Source organism: Sparus aurata, chromosome 8 (assembly GCF_900880675.1).
Source record: "Sparus aurata chromosome 8, fSpaAur1.1, whole genome shotgun sequence".
Taxonomy (NCBI): Eukaryota; Metazoa; Chordata; class Actinopteri; order Spariformes; family Sparidae; genus Sparus; species Sparus aurata.
Genome location: NC_044194.1, coordinates 902,753 through 917,066, shown reverse-complemented (window position 1 = coordinate 917,066; position 14,314 = coordinate 902,753). Strand labels below are relative to the sequence as shown.

The following is a 14,314-nucleotide window of genomic DNA, read 5'->3' as shown; positions in this document are numbered from 1 at the left end:
TGAAAACTGCAAAAAAAAAAGTGACCTTTGTTTTTTTTATCTAAACTTTAGGATGAAATAAAGATTTTAGATTTCTAACTTATAAATATAATAAATCAATTAAATAATTTCCCAGTCTGGGATCATTAAAGTAATTCTATCTATCTAATAACTGGAATAATCAAAGCTGACTTGTATGTAAACATGTTAACGGTCTCTCCGTCCGCGCCTCGTGCGCGCGGCCGCGGCCTCAGGTGCTGCTCACCTCTCTGGAACGTGAACACGCTGTCTTTGTGCTGGCAGGTGAGGACGACCACCGTCCAGCCGAACCCGCTGCTGCTGCTGCCGGACATGTTCTGACTCACAGCGGGTCACGAGTCCTGGGAGTGAAGTGCACAGATCATCGCTGATCCTTTAAACACACAGCGAGCCCGCTCCGTAACCTCTATGACGTCAGGGTGGACGCGTCACACCCGTCAGAACTCGGCGGTTCGGTTGTGGGTGGAGCGAACCGAGCTGGTTAAACTAACGGACCGGTCGAACCTGCTGTATCGAACACAGCTGCAGGACGATGTTTCCTGTTTCTTCGCTGTTTGCTCCTTGCAGCTTAAAACTGACCACGCGGGCTTCCGTAGGCATTCTACAGACGCGTTTGATTTTCTCCATCGGACCTCTCGGCGGGGCGGTGAGCTGAGACTGTAGCACAGTGAAAGTTAAATACACCGCCCGGCCATAAAGACCCCGCCTGGATTTAACTGAGCAGACAGTGTGTGTGTGTGTGTGTGTGTGTGTGTGCGTGTGTGTGTGTGTGTGTGTGTGTGTGTGATCATTGAGTGATTTTGTACTTTTGCCTTTAATTAGCTGATCATGATCGTGATAATATAAAGATTTCAGCCAAATAAGAAAATAATATTTAACATAATTAAATCTATAACCTATAATCTGCATGTAGTCTAAATAGAATCACTACTGTTCCTTCAGCAGATACACAAAAGCTTTATTATATTCTGCCATATTCATCCCTCAGACTGGACCTGAGTGAGCGGAGTCAGAGAGGACAGTGGCGGCTCGAGACCAGTTTTAATAAGGAGGCCAAACAACCCGGAAAAAGACACATCCCTCATTCAGACAAAACGGTGTTTACCTTTTCAGCAATTTAATTGGGTAGTAAACTGCTGACACACTTTATTTCCACTTTTCCCTTTAGTACAAAATCATTGCAAGAAATCTGTCATTGTGTTATTGATGCAGAACCCTGTCGGGGGGCCACAGGGGGTCCGGACCCCAGAACCGCCCCTGGGAGAGGAGCGCTGAGAGACGCTGCCATCACACAAAGTCTGTGAAGAAATACAAGCAATTTCCTGAACTTATAGAAGAGAAACTACGACAAGAATATCGATCTCATCGCGCTAGCATCAATCCGATACCAATACTCACCTTGGTATCGATACTATTGATATTTGGATCGATCTGCCCACTCCTAGCAAACAGATGAGAGTCTCTGACAAACAGTGTCATTTCATCGTCCCATGATGCACTGGTGAAATCAAATCGAACAAGTCAACAGTAGAAGTCTCGGCTAAGTTTCATAATCAAAGAGGATTTCTACCAGCACAATGTGAGGAGGACTCACGGGACCTGAAGAAAACACCTGATCAGAAGAAAGGCTTCAGCTCAACTCCAACAATGTAACAGCAGAAGAAGAGCTCAAGAAATATAACCTTATCCTCTCATTATGTAGAGCTAAAACATTTCATCACGATTTCCCTCTGGAGTGATGGAGAAAGGTCATCAGGTCTGATGAGTCCAGATTCACCCGGTTCCGGATGAAGTGCTGCATCCATCCGGCCTAGTGCTTTTGCATTTCTTTAGCAATGGAGGCAGAAATAAGTGAATCCTCTGGCGTCAAATTGGCGACCAAAACAGACCCCCCAATTTACCGCCTTCTGTCTAAATCTGGACCTACCCGCAAAAAAGGACGACCAATCAGCGGCTTGCTGCTCAGTGTAAAGATGATGAGTGAAGTTCAAATAAATCTGTCGGCTCTTTGGCACGGACATGTTTCTTCAGCAGTCCACATCTCCTAAAGAACTGTGAGTGATGTATATAAATATATTATTTTCTAGCCCAATGTCAACTTAGAACATAAAGTTTGATTTTCCCATTTTTCTGATCATCAGCCAAACATGAATCTGAATTTCAGCTCTATGTTTTAAAACCCACTTCAAACAGCTTCAAACACATTAAAAATGAAACTCTGCAGGTTAAAAACATTAAAAGTTTATTGACTTATGTAAAAAAAAAAGAAATTGAATTAATCAGAAGTATTTACAGATGTACAGTGACATTCAAGCATTCAGCAAACAGGACCAACAGTCAAACAGATTCATTCATTCATGGCGGTGTTCAGTCCTCGTCCTCGTCCTCAGCCGGCAGCGGCCTCGACCTGCAGGCGACATCACCAGTCAGCAAACAACTCTGATAGAATGTGAATAAACCAGCAGCCAGACTAAAACATTCACTGGGTCATTTTAAACTTCCTCCTTTGTCTCACAGGACTGCCGTCTCTACAAAACCCTTTATTTTAACACAAACAAGAATGGAATAGAATTATAATCTATCCAGGAACATTTTGATTTAAGAGATCAAAAGACAAGATATTGAGAACATCAATAAATCAACGATCCGTGAGCTTCACTGTTGGACCAGAACGTTACTCCAGCTGCAGTTTTAGCCTCATAAACCCAACAGGAACTTTTCTGTTATATTCCTTCAGAAGTAACAAAAAATGTCTTCAGTGCGACTCGGTTCACTCAAAATAGAAGTCTGAGTATCTCCATCTAGACACCAGCAGGCTCATCGCTGCCTTCTGACGAGCAGCCAGCTTAAAAATACAGATACAAGTCTGGTCAGATGCAACGTGAAGCAAACTGAGTACTTCAAGCTGTAACGACTCGTCGATTAATAGAAGACTGATTGGCAACTACTTTATTTTATTAATCATTATTTGAGTAAAAACTGCAGCTTTTCTCCTATTTAAGAAACGTGATACGCACAAGCAAACTGACATCAGAGGTTCATTTTTCTTTTCACACGCCAGCAGTCAGTGTAACCGGAGATCAATCAGCATCAGAAACAATGACGCAAATATTGCATAAAACAAGAGACGACAAGGTGCCAACTGCATGTTCAGACTGTTCAGTGAGGAGCTGAGAACAAACTCATTTAGTGGAGGTTTTCTGTTTAACATTCATGATGCATCAGACTGTTTGTTGAATGAAAACTGGTTTTGGAGCTTCACTTTCTGCCATTTCACAACTGAACTGATTAATTGAGAAAACAATCAACTGTTAGCAAAACAACACGTCTGTGTGTTGGAGGATCAGCGTTGCACCTGACAACCTGAACTACAATGTAACACGACATACTTCCTGCTGGCCTTCGACATCCCGCTGCCTCCGGCCTCTTCATCGTCCTCCACCTCCAGGGGCCTCTGGTTCTCCTTCTCAGGCTTCCTCGGGGGACCACCGAAGAAGTCTCCGATGCCTTTCTGCCAGGTCGGCGTGGGGCGAGGACACACTGGGTTTCCACCAGCATATTTGCCCTTTGCTGTGAATGATATATATAAAAACAACCTCAGCATCATCTCCATCACACCATGATCTGTGTGTATCCTGTGATGTTGTGTAATGACTGACCAGGTGTGGAGCACTGGCTGCTGCAGGAGGAGGAGGCGTTCGCTGAGCTGGCGCCCAGAGACTTCCGGGGTGCAGAAGCTGCAACAGCTGCAAACACAATCAAACACACAGATGACGGAGTGCAACAACATCAGAGTGACAGTGGATGCAGCACCGCCATGTTATAACCGAGCTGTGGTATGCTTCAGGTAAACGTTAGAAATGGACTTAAAACGTCTTTTAAAAACAGCATGAATTAAAAATATAAAGGTTAAAGCTTGAAGAGGTTAACCGAACTCTGCATGTATCCAAGTGGTTATCTAAAACGGGTCTTTGAACGCAACGGGACCTGATGATTTTGTTAAAGTCCGTTTTGTAGTAACTTGAGTGTTGCATGCTGGGTCAATTGTATGCCGAATTTACGCGAAGATCTCTCCGCTTACGAAAATATAGTCCTTGCTGTCCTGTCACACACGTTGCCTCCATGAATAACAAAGACGCTTTAATTGATGTGTTTTGTTAATGGGGTTTGACACGAAGTCCGCACAAAGACACGCCGCGGCGCTCAAAACTGGCGCCAGTTTACTGAAAGCAGGACACTAACCTGTGGAAAACATCGATCATGTCATCTCATCAGACTGGATCAACACACGAAACTACAAACACGCTTTCTGGTGTTATCACGAGTTTGATTTGTTGTTTTTTTTAAATAAGCTCGCAGCTGCTCAGGACGAACCGAGCCGCAGCCGAGCCGCCTCCATGTTGGCGGGAGGCTGTTGTGAGGAGCACCAGTCCGGGTTTAACTCGGCGGCATGAGGCTGCTGTTCGGACATGCTGCTGTTCATGTTATTAAAACAGATATCAGATATATAAAAGAACTAACCGGGCGGGAAACGACTTTCTTACACTTAGCGGCATACGAATGTGCTCCGGCCCGCCAGACTGCATGATAAAATAGCTATACTCATGCACAAATGAACTATTTTATACCGTATTTGTAATAAATATCTAAATTGTGTTACTGTACCTTTTCTGTATGTTCCGGGAACACTGTCGGCTTTAGTCCTCACCATATTGGTATCGACCTGTAAAGTCAGACGACGTTTGGACTCCAACAACAGTGGCAGAAGTGAAGCCAGCAGAGTCCCGCCTTGGTTTAAAAAGAACAGCGGATGGGGCGGGAGAATTCTTCTTCTGTTATCTTATTCCAGTAGTCTACACGCAGATATGACGTAATGCTGCCTTCTCAGGTGAACGTGTGTAACTACAGCCGCTCACCGTTTTCTCCGGCCTCCTGTATGTTACCATCAGTGCTGTTATGAAGTTGTTTATCTACATGAGCTGCTCGGTTTTCGTCTTTAGTTCGACACATGAAGTTCATCCTGCACCTGATTTATATTATTAAAATGTCTGCTGATAAATGAATCCCTGCACATTAGCAGTACGTGGTTACAGTAATGTTCACTTTGAGCTCAAAAAGGTATTATTTGATGTTTAACACAGGAATTCTGCAGCACTTGAGTAAAATAACATTTGTGAAAAATATTAATATTTATTGTTGTAGTTCTGTTACCTGATGGAGACTGGATGGTGTTACAGTTGTTACTACTGGAGGTTCTGTCAACAACTTTAGACCCAAGTTTACCTACAATGATACGGACTACACATCAGACTTACAGTGGCAGAAAGTAACTAAGTACTTTTACTCAAGTCATGTATATAAATGCTGTTTAAAGGTAACTGTACATGTGCTTTTTATTTTCTGTTTTTACAACTTTATAGTAACACCACTATTGAAAATAACCTTTTACTGCAATACATTTGACAGATGAAATGACTAATTACCTTAGACACAAATAAAGGAGTGATACTGTTCTATAGAATAAATGACATATACAAATACATGATATATATTCTGTGTTCTGACAGATTACTGATTTGAAAATATAAAAGTGACACTAACTCTGACTAACACAATAACAGTCTGCAGACAGAACAAACTGACAAACAGAACATATTTTTGAGAACAATCAGATTTCCAGGTGACATGAAGTGTATTTTGTAGATGTTCTGTGTCTTAACATTGAAGAACTTGTTAACGATTAAAGAAAACATCTGATTCCATCATTTTTCAATATGAATAACTTTATTCTTTAGACAAAATGTTTCTCAATAATATAAACATGATACAGGCACACATGAACCGTCCAGCTGCTGATAATGTGACAAAATGTCCCTCAGACTGACGATTAAACTGTTCAAAATCAGTTTTTAAACATACGATTCCCAAAGATGTTTAAATGAGTTCATGGACATTTTATGACACTATCTTTGTTCTTTAACTATAAAACACACAACTTCACTCAAATCTGTGATGCTGCAGTCGTCGTCAGCAGCAGGAGGCACTGCTGGTGTTCAGCCTCCAGTCGGACTGATGGAGGCAGTGATGGAGAAAATAAAGCAGCTCTCTGTTCGTCCTCTTCAGGCAGCAGCGAGGGCGACAGGAAGGCGGTGTTCTCCACTTCAGCTCTATTCTGACTGAAGACTTTCTGGCCTCAGGTTGAGACGACCATCGACAGATTCAAACCACATCCCATGATCATGTGGAAGATAAACATATCCTTGCTGCAGGAGGACACAGTCCGGGATGAGGGGCTCGACTGAGGGCAGCACAGTTGATCATGCTCTGAATGGGAGAGTCAGTAGTTGGTCTTCAGCCGACGGTTCTCCTCTCTGAGCCTCTCGACTTCCTCCACCAGAGACTCGTTCACTGAGTATTTCTCGATCAGACCGTGGATCTCATTCTGAAACATGTGGGACACAAGATGGACGTGCAGTCAACTCTATCCTAGCTAACAATACTGATATGATCTTCTCTTTATATCTGATTAAAACCCCCCAAAATGTACAGTAAAAGTTGAGAGAGGTCAACATGGAGTATAAACAGGCTGAAGGAGGCAGAGATGGTTCTTACCAGCTGAATGTAAAATTGTCGGACCATCTCGACCTGCAGGTTGACGATGTCTCTGTGACAGGAGTCTCTGCAGAGAAGGAGGCACAACGAGACCATCAGGATCCTTCATATCTCCCTCTGACATTTCATATTCATCAAACTGCACTAATAGTCTGAAGGAAGAAGACAAAAGTCCGGCACCAACCTGAAGTCCTCCAGAGTTTCATGAATCATGTTTTGGATGAAGTGAATCTGCAGGGAGGTGAGCGGAGCAGCTCCTGCCTGTCCAACCACGTCTGCGATGTTCTGGGAGAGTGAGGAAGACACAGCTGCCGACAGAGCTGCACCTGAAGGTTCACAACATCTGTTAGAAACTCTGTTTACTCCCTGACCTCCAACAATGTGACTGAATCATGTGAGCTGTAACCTTCAGTCAAGTTTCTTCTTTTTCTCAGACTTCATGACACAAAGAGCCTCATCAGCACATGGAGCAGGAAAATCCAATTATCTAATCAACCCTGAACCAATTTAATCTGTTCTATCAAAAACATGCATTAACTCACTGACACCTGAAGTCTGCTCGCTGTCTGTGTGACAGCTGAGTGAAGATCTAACACTCATGTTGGCTAACTGCTGTTCTTTGTATCATGAGCTCGGTCTCTGTAAGTACAGAGCGCAACTTCAATCTGCCAGAAATATAACAGAAGGACAAGATTTTTTACATTTTCGTTGAGGAAATAATTTAATTCATTTATTTATTAATTTGCACCTCCCATTCACAGCATTCATGTTTCTGATTCATCTTTTTGAACTACCTTTGGACCACCAAAAGCAGCGTGTTGTGTGTCAAACTGAAATGAGTGATGATGCACCGAGTGGGAATCGAACCCTCGACTCTGGCAGTGTTGGTGCCTCACTGTACCTGCTGTAGCTGTGGGTGCAGCTCCCTGAACAGGCGAGTCGTAGCTCAGCTGAGCTTGGATACCGTTGGCTCTCCTCAGGCTGGGCTCTGGAGTGAAGAAGGGCGGGGCCGGCTGACTGTGATTGGTCTGCTGGGATGATGTGGGCGTGGGCGTGGCCGGACCCTCCCCCTCCAGGCTGGAGCTGCTGGCCTTGTCGGACTGTCAATCAGTACATTACATCATATAAGTCACACGTGCTTTTTAGATATATGTTAGTTTGAGAACAACAATGGCGGATGTCCAGATGTTAGTGCAGCTGCTGTCGCATCAGATCTATTAGAACTGGAGAGTTCTGATAGATAGAACGGCGCTGAAGGTTTCTCTCATGAACACATGTTTTTGGTTCAAGTTGGCCTGTGACAGACAGATGGCTCGTCCAATCACCTGCCACGTATCTTTTGACAGCTGCTTCTGTCTTAAAAAAACATCTGGCCCTTCAGGTTTTTAACAGGGTTTAGTTTAAGTTTAATATTGAACAGAGGTTGAGGTGAGAGGTTCGCACCTTTCTGGAGTCACATAGTTCAGCTGCAGCAGCAGAAATCGGCTCCTCCTCTTTGATTGGTGGAGGAGTCTGGAAGACGGACAGCGGGCTGTAGCATCGCCCTGCAGAGGTGACCAGAGGCGTTCCCAGGGGAGTCTTACGGTGTGAGTTTGTACCTGAATGAGAGTCTGAAACACAACGATTCCCATCTTCATGAGAAGGTTCATAAAAACTGAAGATCTGTGAGTCACAGTCAGCTGATATCTTTAATATCATGTCAACAAGAAACCTGGTCTCAGTACTCAACACAGATGTGTCTGATGGACCTGGGCTAAGATTCTGACAGCTCCCTCAGAAGAAACGATAGAACTCAGTCACAACACGCTGCGGTCGGAGGAGTTCTCTGAAGGTTTAAAGCACCTTAACAATGTTCTCTTAACCAGCATAAATAATCAGAGTGAAGGAAGACTGACCTTCTCTGACTGGGGAGAAGATGTCCAGACTGGCCCGACCTACGACCTGCTGACCCTCCCCTTCTCTGGACAGCATCTCCAGACTGATCGCTATGGAAACACAGCATCACAGTTAGTCCAGAACCAGCAGCATCGTTCAAACCAACTTCTGTCAAAACTTCAAATTGACCTCCTGTCGTACCATTTGCTCTTCCAAACGGTGTGTCTCCAGACGTCCCCTGGGTCCTACAGTCTGGACCAATAGCAGGACAGAAAGAAGAGGTTCTGTTGGGTTCTGTGACATTTATGATGTGAAATGTACAAATAATTTCTTTGATGACTTCTGTCATCAGAGTGTTCTGTGGAGGTCTGACCTTCCCGAGCTGGAGAGAAGACGTCCAGACTGTTCCGTCCGATGCTGCTGAACTTCTCCGTCCCCGGCTGGCCTTCAGCCTCCCGTGACATCACCTCTGCAGCAGCGCCGCCTGCTGGACAAAACACCAGTTACTGCTAACCGAGTCACACTGTAGAAAACAACATCATTTACCATGACGGAACATGAACTAACTAATGAATATTAACATTATTACATAATCTGGCAAATATTTCTTCACTTAATCATTTGGTCAAAGAACCTTCAACAAATTACAACACAAGCTGGAGTCTTCTGAATCGTTTATCCAAACAAAAAACTCAAATCCAAAGTGTTTCTCTGACAACAGGCACCATCAGCAAACACCTCGCGTGTTCTAAATATGTAAAACAGTTTGTTCCTTTGTTCCCTTAATTCACTGACTTCCATCTTTTGTCGCTGTGTTTGTTCTGCTTTTTACCTCCTATAAATAATAAAACAGTATGAGGAATGATTTATATTCTGGAATTGGAAATGTTTTTTGTTTTTTTCTGCAGGCTGACAGAGTCTGAGGCAGAAATCTGAAGCACGTCGGCAGCAACAGAGTTTGTTCTGGTGTATATTTTGTGTCTGTTGAGACAACATGACCCTGACTTTGTGTGAAAAGTGCATGTGAACTTAATAACAGATCAGCTGTGTATTTAAACACAACATTTACACTTAATGTAAGTGATCAACTGGGGAAGTTTCATGCTGACTCAGCTGCAGTGTGAGATCATCGATTTTCAAAATAATTTCTTTTCTTTTTTTTTTATCAGTCCATCAACTATTCAATAAACCAACTAACTATTGCAGTGATGTAATGAGACACAGGGACCAATGAGATGAACCCACCTGTGCTCGTCACCTGTCTCAGGGGGGCGTGGCCTGAGGCAGGGGCGGGGTCTGGCTGGCTGTTTACCAGCTTGGTGGAGGATCTCTTCATGCTGGTGATCTTGGTGGAGCCCAGTTTAGTGGACTGGAGCAGAAGAGAGAGACAAAGACGACACAAATACATCCAGATGAAGAAAAAGGCATTTAAATGATTTACTGACTTTATCTCTGAAGTTCAGAGCGTCCAATAGAAAACCCTGCTGATAATCTGGACCAATCACCACGGGTCAAAGGAAAAATCTGACAATATATCGATATTTTATTGTTGTCTTGATATGAAATCATCAAGTTTAGAAAAGCAGGAGTTTAAATCCAGTGTTTCCACAGATGACTGTACAGAGCAGCAGGTGCAGTTATTGATAAAGCTTCATTAGAGACCTGGTCTGAATGTGGACCTGGTCTGAATGTGGACCTGGTCTGAATGTGGACCTGGTCTGAATGTGGACCTGGTCTGAATGTGGACCTGGTCTGAATGTGGACCTGGTCTGAATGTGGACCTGGTCTGAATGTGGACCTGGTCTGAATGTGGACCTGGTCTGAATGTGGACCTAGTCTGAATGTGGACCCGGTCTGAATGTGGACCCGGTCTGAATGTGGACCTGGTCTGCTGGTACCTTGAGTCTGCTGGTGTTGCTCTGGAAGCGCAGGCAGGTGACGGAGGTTTTATGCGCCACAGTGATCTTGGTGGGGCTGCTGGAGTTCCTCAGGTCGTAATGGTAGATCTTCCCCTGAGTGGATCCCACCACCAGACCAGTACCATCCAGAGTGAAGTCTACTGCGGTCAGTGGACTGTCAACCCGGATTGACCTCAGGACACTGGAGACACACATGATACAGCTGATACACTGCACACAGGTGAAGATCAACAAATGACAATTCAACCTGATCGACTTTCTGAGGTGGAACTTCTCTGTGGCTTTTAACGAACTCACTTATAAAAAGGTAACGAGACTACGAGCACAGGCTCTGAACAGAGCTAACTGTCAGAGTTACAGTGCTAGAGTTAAGATGATTAGTTGAATTAATGCTTTATTACTTAAAAGAAAATGAACAACTATTTTGACAGTGATTCAGTAAAAATAATCATTTACATAAGTCGTTACTCTGTCAGCTGATTATCAAACCTCAGCAGCGTCACATCAGTCTTACATCTTGCTGGCCGTGTCATAGCACACGACCTTCTTGTCCAAGCCGACACTGACCACCAGCAGCTCACTGGCAGGGGAGAAGGCCAAACCGGACCCCGGGGCTTTATGGGCGCTGTCAAACACGTGGATCTCCTTCTGGGTGTTGGAGTCCCACAACACCACCGTGCCGCTGTCAGAAACACTGCCCAGCAGGGAGCGCCTCAACATGGACAGCCTCAGGTCATGGATGGGCTGAAGATTAAACAGGAGTTCTGTAAGTCTTCATGGAAAACAGCAGACTAATCTCAACATCAGCAGACTAATCTCAACATCAGCAGACTAATCTCAACATCAGCTTGTGATTCACTTTAAAGACTGCTGGACAACAGTTAGATTCACAAGAAACACAAATGTGTTGTGTATACTGGCAATAAACCAGAAATACAGCAAGCAGCAAAGAAGAGAGAAGAGAGAAAGGAAACAGCTGATTGATCTCTCACTGCAGACAAGCTTATGTCAAAGACACATGGTGCATCGAAACAGCTGTGACAGAATAATTGTGACAGAATAATTGTGACATGCTGTCTCACCTGGTTGCTGCCGTGGCCGAAGGCTTTGCTGGACAGGTTGGTGGTCAGACTGTGGAGGACCAGATCTCCACTGGTGGAGCCGGAGGCGATGTAGCTGTCATTGGCGTTGAAGGACACACACGTCACCTCTTCTTTATGGTCCTGAGAGACAATTTATAGACTGATTCACTGAGGAATTAATCATTGTGGACAGGTTAATGGATGATGAAAACAATCCTCAGCTGCAGCTCTACATTTGTATAATGTTCTGTCAGACTTGTGTTTCAGCAGGTCGTCCTGTATCAGGTCTCACCTTGAGGGAGCGGTGCAGTCTCTTGGTCTTCAGGTCCCAGATGTGAACACAGTGATCCAGACCTCCACTGACCAGAAACTGAGACGATGAGCTCAGACACACGCGGGTTTGCTTTTTCTGAATGGATAATTACAAATAATTAGTAAGTAAGGTTTATTCCATGCCACTGCTACCTTATGTTAATCAGAAGCTCTGATATCACCACCTTGTGCATTGTGTTCATACTACAGCGATAAGGAAACATTGAATAGGCATGATAATTACAGCAACAGCTGTGACTCACCCCATCGCCCAGCTCCACCACTGGAACAGGAGTCGACTTGAGGCTGGAAACCACCAGTTTGTCTCCACTGCTGCTGGCGCTCACCAGGTACTGGTCTGAAGGATCTGGTCAAGGTTCATCTTTTGCTCCTGAAGATCTCTTAGTCAGCTATCACCAGTTTACAAAGGCTTTATGAAATCTATTTTGACATTAGATTATACACCTTCACAGCTCAATTATGTTGATTTGAGTCATTTTATGGAAAATGTTTGCCCTTTTGGAATCTCAACAGGCTCCCAAAACCCACTGTTGATTTAGAAAAGGCTGATATGGAGCTGCGGAAGAATAGTTATCTATATGGACATACAAATGAGCAAAACAGAGACAGAAATTTGAATAAATCCCATGTGGTTTCCCGCCTCCAGCACTTCATCACATGGTGCTATGACAATCAGCCGAAGATCAATATCAGCAAAATTTTTAGTCCTAAATGCTTTTCAGGTGTTCCTGTCATAGGCCGTTAACAAAAAAAGGGACAATGTGAGGTAACAGTGAATTCTGCTGAGTTAATCCTTCAGTCCACATGGATGTTTGTGCCAAATCTGAAGGAGCTCCCTGAAGGCGTGTCTCAGATATCAAGTTCACAAGAACCCCTCCTGCCAAGTGCTCGAGTTGATTTATGCTGAAATCAAAAAACATTCTCTGGTTCCATCTTATTTAATACGACAATACATTTTTCTTGTGTGATAATTAACTCACAATATATTTAAGTTTTTGCTTTTTGGTTGTATGAATAAAACCCTGTGCTTCAGGAAGTCAGAAACAGATCATTTCAATATGTGGTTAACACAACAATGTGTAAATCAACCTATTGATTCATACTATTATGTATTTCAGCATCATGCCACTGGATCATCAGCTCATCAGGATACTGTTGGAGCTCCAGCAGGCCTGAGTCACAGGGTGGCTGATGCTGTGTGGGTTAAACTGCTCCAGCGGTGCCATAGAAACTGAATCCCAGATCTTCACACAGTCTCCGGTCGACACCAGGCGGGTCACCTCCTCCATGACAGCGCCTGGAGACACATCAGGGTAATAAATACTGTGTAGTTCATTTATAAACATTATTTGAGGAACTTGAGTCCAATATTCATCTATTTGCTGTCACTGTTATTACTTCAAAAGAGATTTTTGGTCCTGTCGAAATTCATTTATACTTTAATCTTCAAAATGTTCCGGTGGATGGGTTAGGTTCTGGTGTCACGACCTCAACATGTCTGAAACCCTGACTACCTTCCTGCTCTTGACATATTTGTAATTTGTGATATCTGGCTTCACATGACTCTGGAAACATCTTCACCGGTCAATCAGACAGAAACATGAAAGCAACAGGTGCTCGTTTCAGAAGGTCTCTCAGATTTGGGATTTAACTTTGTCCACACAGACTTCACTGGAAGTCAGTAATCACGTTACTTCTACAGAAGTAACGTGATTACTGTCAGTGACACATCAGTTACAGTTAGCTCGGACTGTCACCAGCTGACTGACACTCGATATGTTCGATAAAGGAAAAAGTGTCAGGGCTTAAAAACACCAAACAGATTAAAGTTAGACTGAAAACCAACAGCAGCACCTGGTGATCTGATCAGTTTTAGCTAGTTAGCCGCCAGTTAAGCTAACCAACAGCAGATAAAGTAAGTTAGCGCTAACTAGCTAACAGTTAACGTTAGCCACAACAGGAGACAAAATTAGCCTTAGCAAGTTTTAAAGTTAGCGAACAGCCGTTATATTATGTTAAACAACACGAAACCGTCCAGAACTTAACGGAAACCATCCAAATGACTGAGTCCAAACTGTAAAACATGTCGTACAAACCTGGAAGATAAATTAATAACTGAAGTTGTTGTCGCTGTTTTGTTTTGTGGTCCGCCTGCAGCCAATAAACCGCCACTACGGAGTTCCAGGAGGGACAAACAGAATAGAGCTGAGTTGAACACAAAAAGCGCGAACACCGTGCTGTAACATCAACTTTATTATTCAGAAATATGTCAGAAGTCAGCTGATCCTTTAATAACACAGATGTATCAGTCTTATGGATTAAGATATACATGTAAACGTTTTCTTCTTTTTGTTGTAACAAAAGTTGTTGTCTTTTTCCATATGCATTAATTGAGTAAATGAGTAAGTGGCTTTAGTAAAATGTGATCTTGCTTCACCATCATGGCTTTGTGATCCTGATTACCTGCTTCATTTA

The 14,314-nt window shown here is 43.5% G+C and overlaps 3 protein-coding genes across 4 annotated transcripts in view; all 3 read right to left on the bottom strand.

The window, feature by feature from the left end:
- Nucleotides 1-673, bottom strand: part of fcsk (fucose kinase) — a 14,321-nt gene extending 13,648 nt beyond the window's left edge. The window contains exon 1 of the mRNA XM_030426359.1: nucleotides 245-673. Coding sequence (XP_030282219.1) covers nucleotides 245-332 — 88 coding nt within the window. The 5' untranslated portion in view covers nucleotides 333-673. The remainder of the gene's footprint in view (nucleotides 1-244) is intronic.
- A 1,570-nt stretch (nucleotides 674-2,243) lies between these two features.
- Nucleotides 2,244-4,842, bottom strand: pclaf (PCNA clamp associated factor). The gene is made up of 4 exons (XM_030426517.1): nucleotides 4,684-4,842; nucleotides 3,678-3,764; nucleotides 3,408-3,588; nucleotides 2,244-2,425 (listed from the first exon to the last, which is right to left on the bottom strand). Exons 1-4 carry the CDS (start codon nucleotides 4,727-4,729, stop codon nucleotides 2,386-2,388), a joined length of 354 nt encoding a protein of 117 aa, XP_030282377.1. The 5' UTR covers nucleotides 4,730-4,842; the 3' UTR covers nucleotides 2,244-2,385.
- A 938-nt stretch (nucleotides 4,843-5,780) lies between these two features.
- On the bottom strand, nucleotides 5,781-14,049 carry nedd1 (NEDD1 gamma-tubulin ring complex targeting factor). Of its 2 annotated transcripts, none has more exons than XM_030426494.1 (16): nucleotides 13,936-14,049; nucleotides 12,993-13,136; nucleotides 12,082-12,176; nucleotides 11,799-11,915; nucleotides 11,507-11,647; nucleotides 10,939-11,168; nucleotides 10,404-10,605; nucleotides 9,751-9,874; nucleotides 8,879-8,992; nucleotides 8,707-8,757; nucleotides 8,526-8,615; nucleotides 8,074-8,240; nucleotides 7,532-7,730; nucleotides 6,815-6,956; nucleotides 6,631-6,697; nucleotides 5,781-6,460 (listed from the first exon to the last, which is right to left on the bottom strand). In XM_030426494.1, exons 2-16 carry the CDS (start codon nucleotides 13,126-13,128, stop codon nucleotides 6,356-6,358), a joined length of 1,980 nt encoding a protein of 659 aa, XP_030282354.1. In that variant the 5' UTR covers nucleotides 13,129-13,136; nucleotides 13,936-14,049; the 3' UTR covers nucleotides 5,781-6,355. The 2 variants fall into 2 exon arrangements, with proteins under 2 accessions (XP_030282354.1, XP_030282355.1); XM_030426495.1 differs by having other exon boundaries at nucleotides 8,879-8,989.
- Between the last annotated feature and the right edge of the window lie 265 nt (nucleotides 14,050-14,314).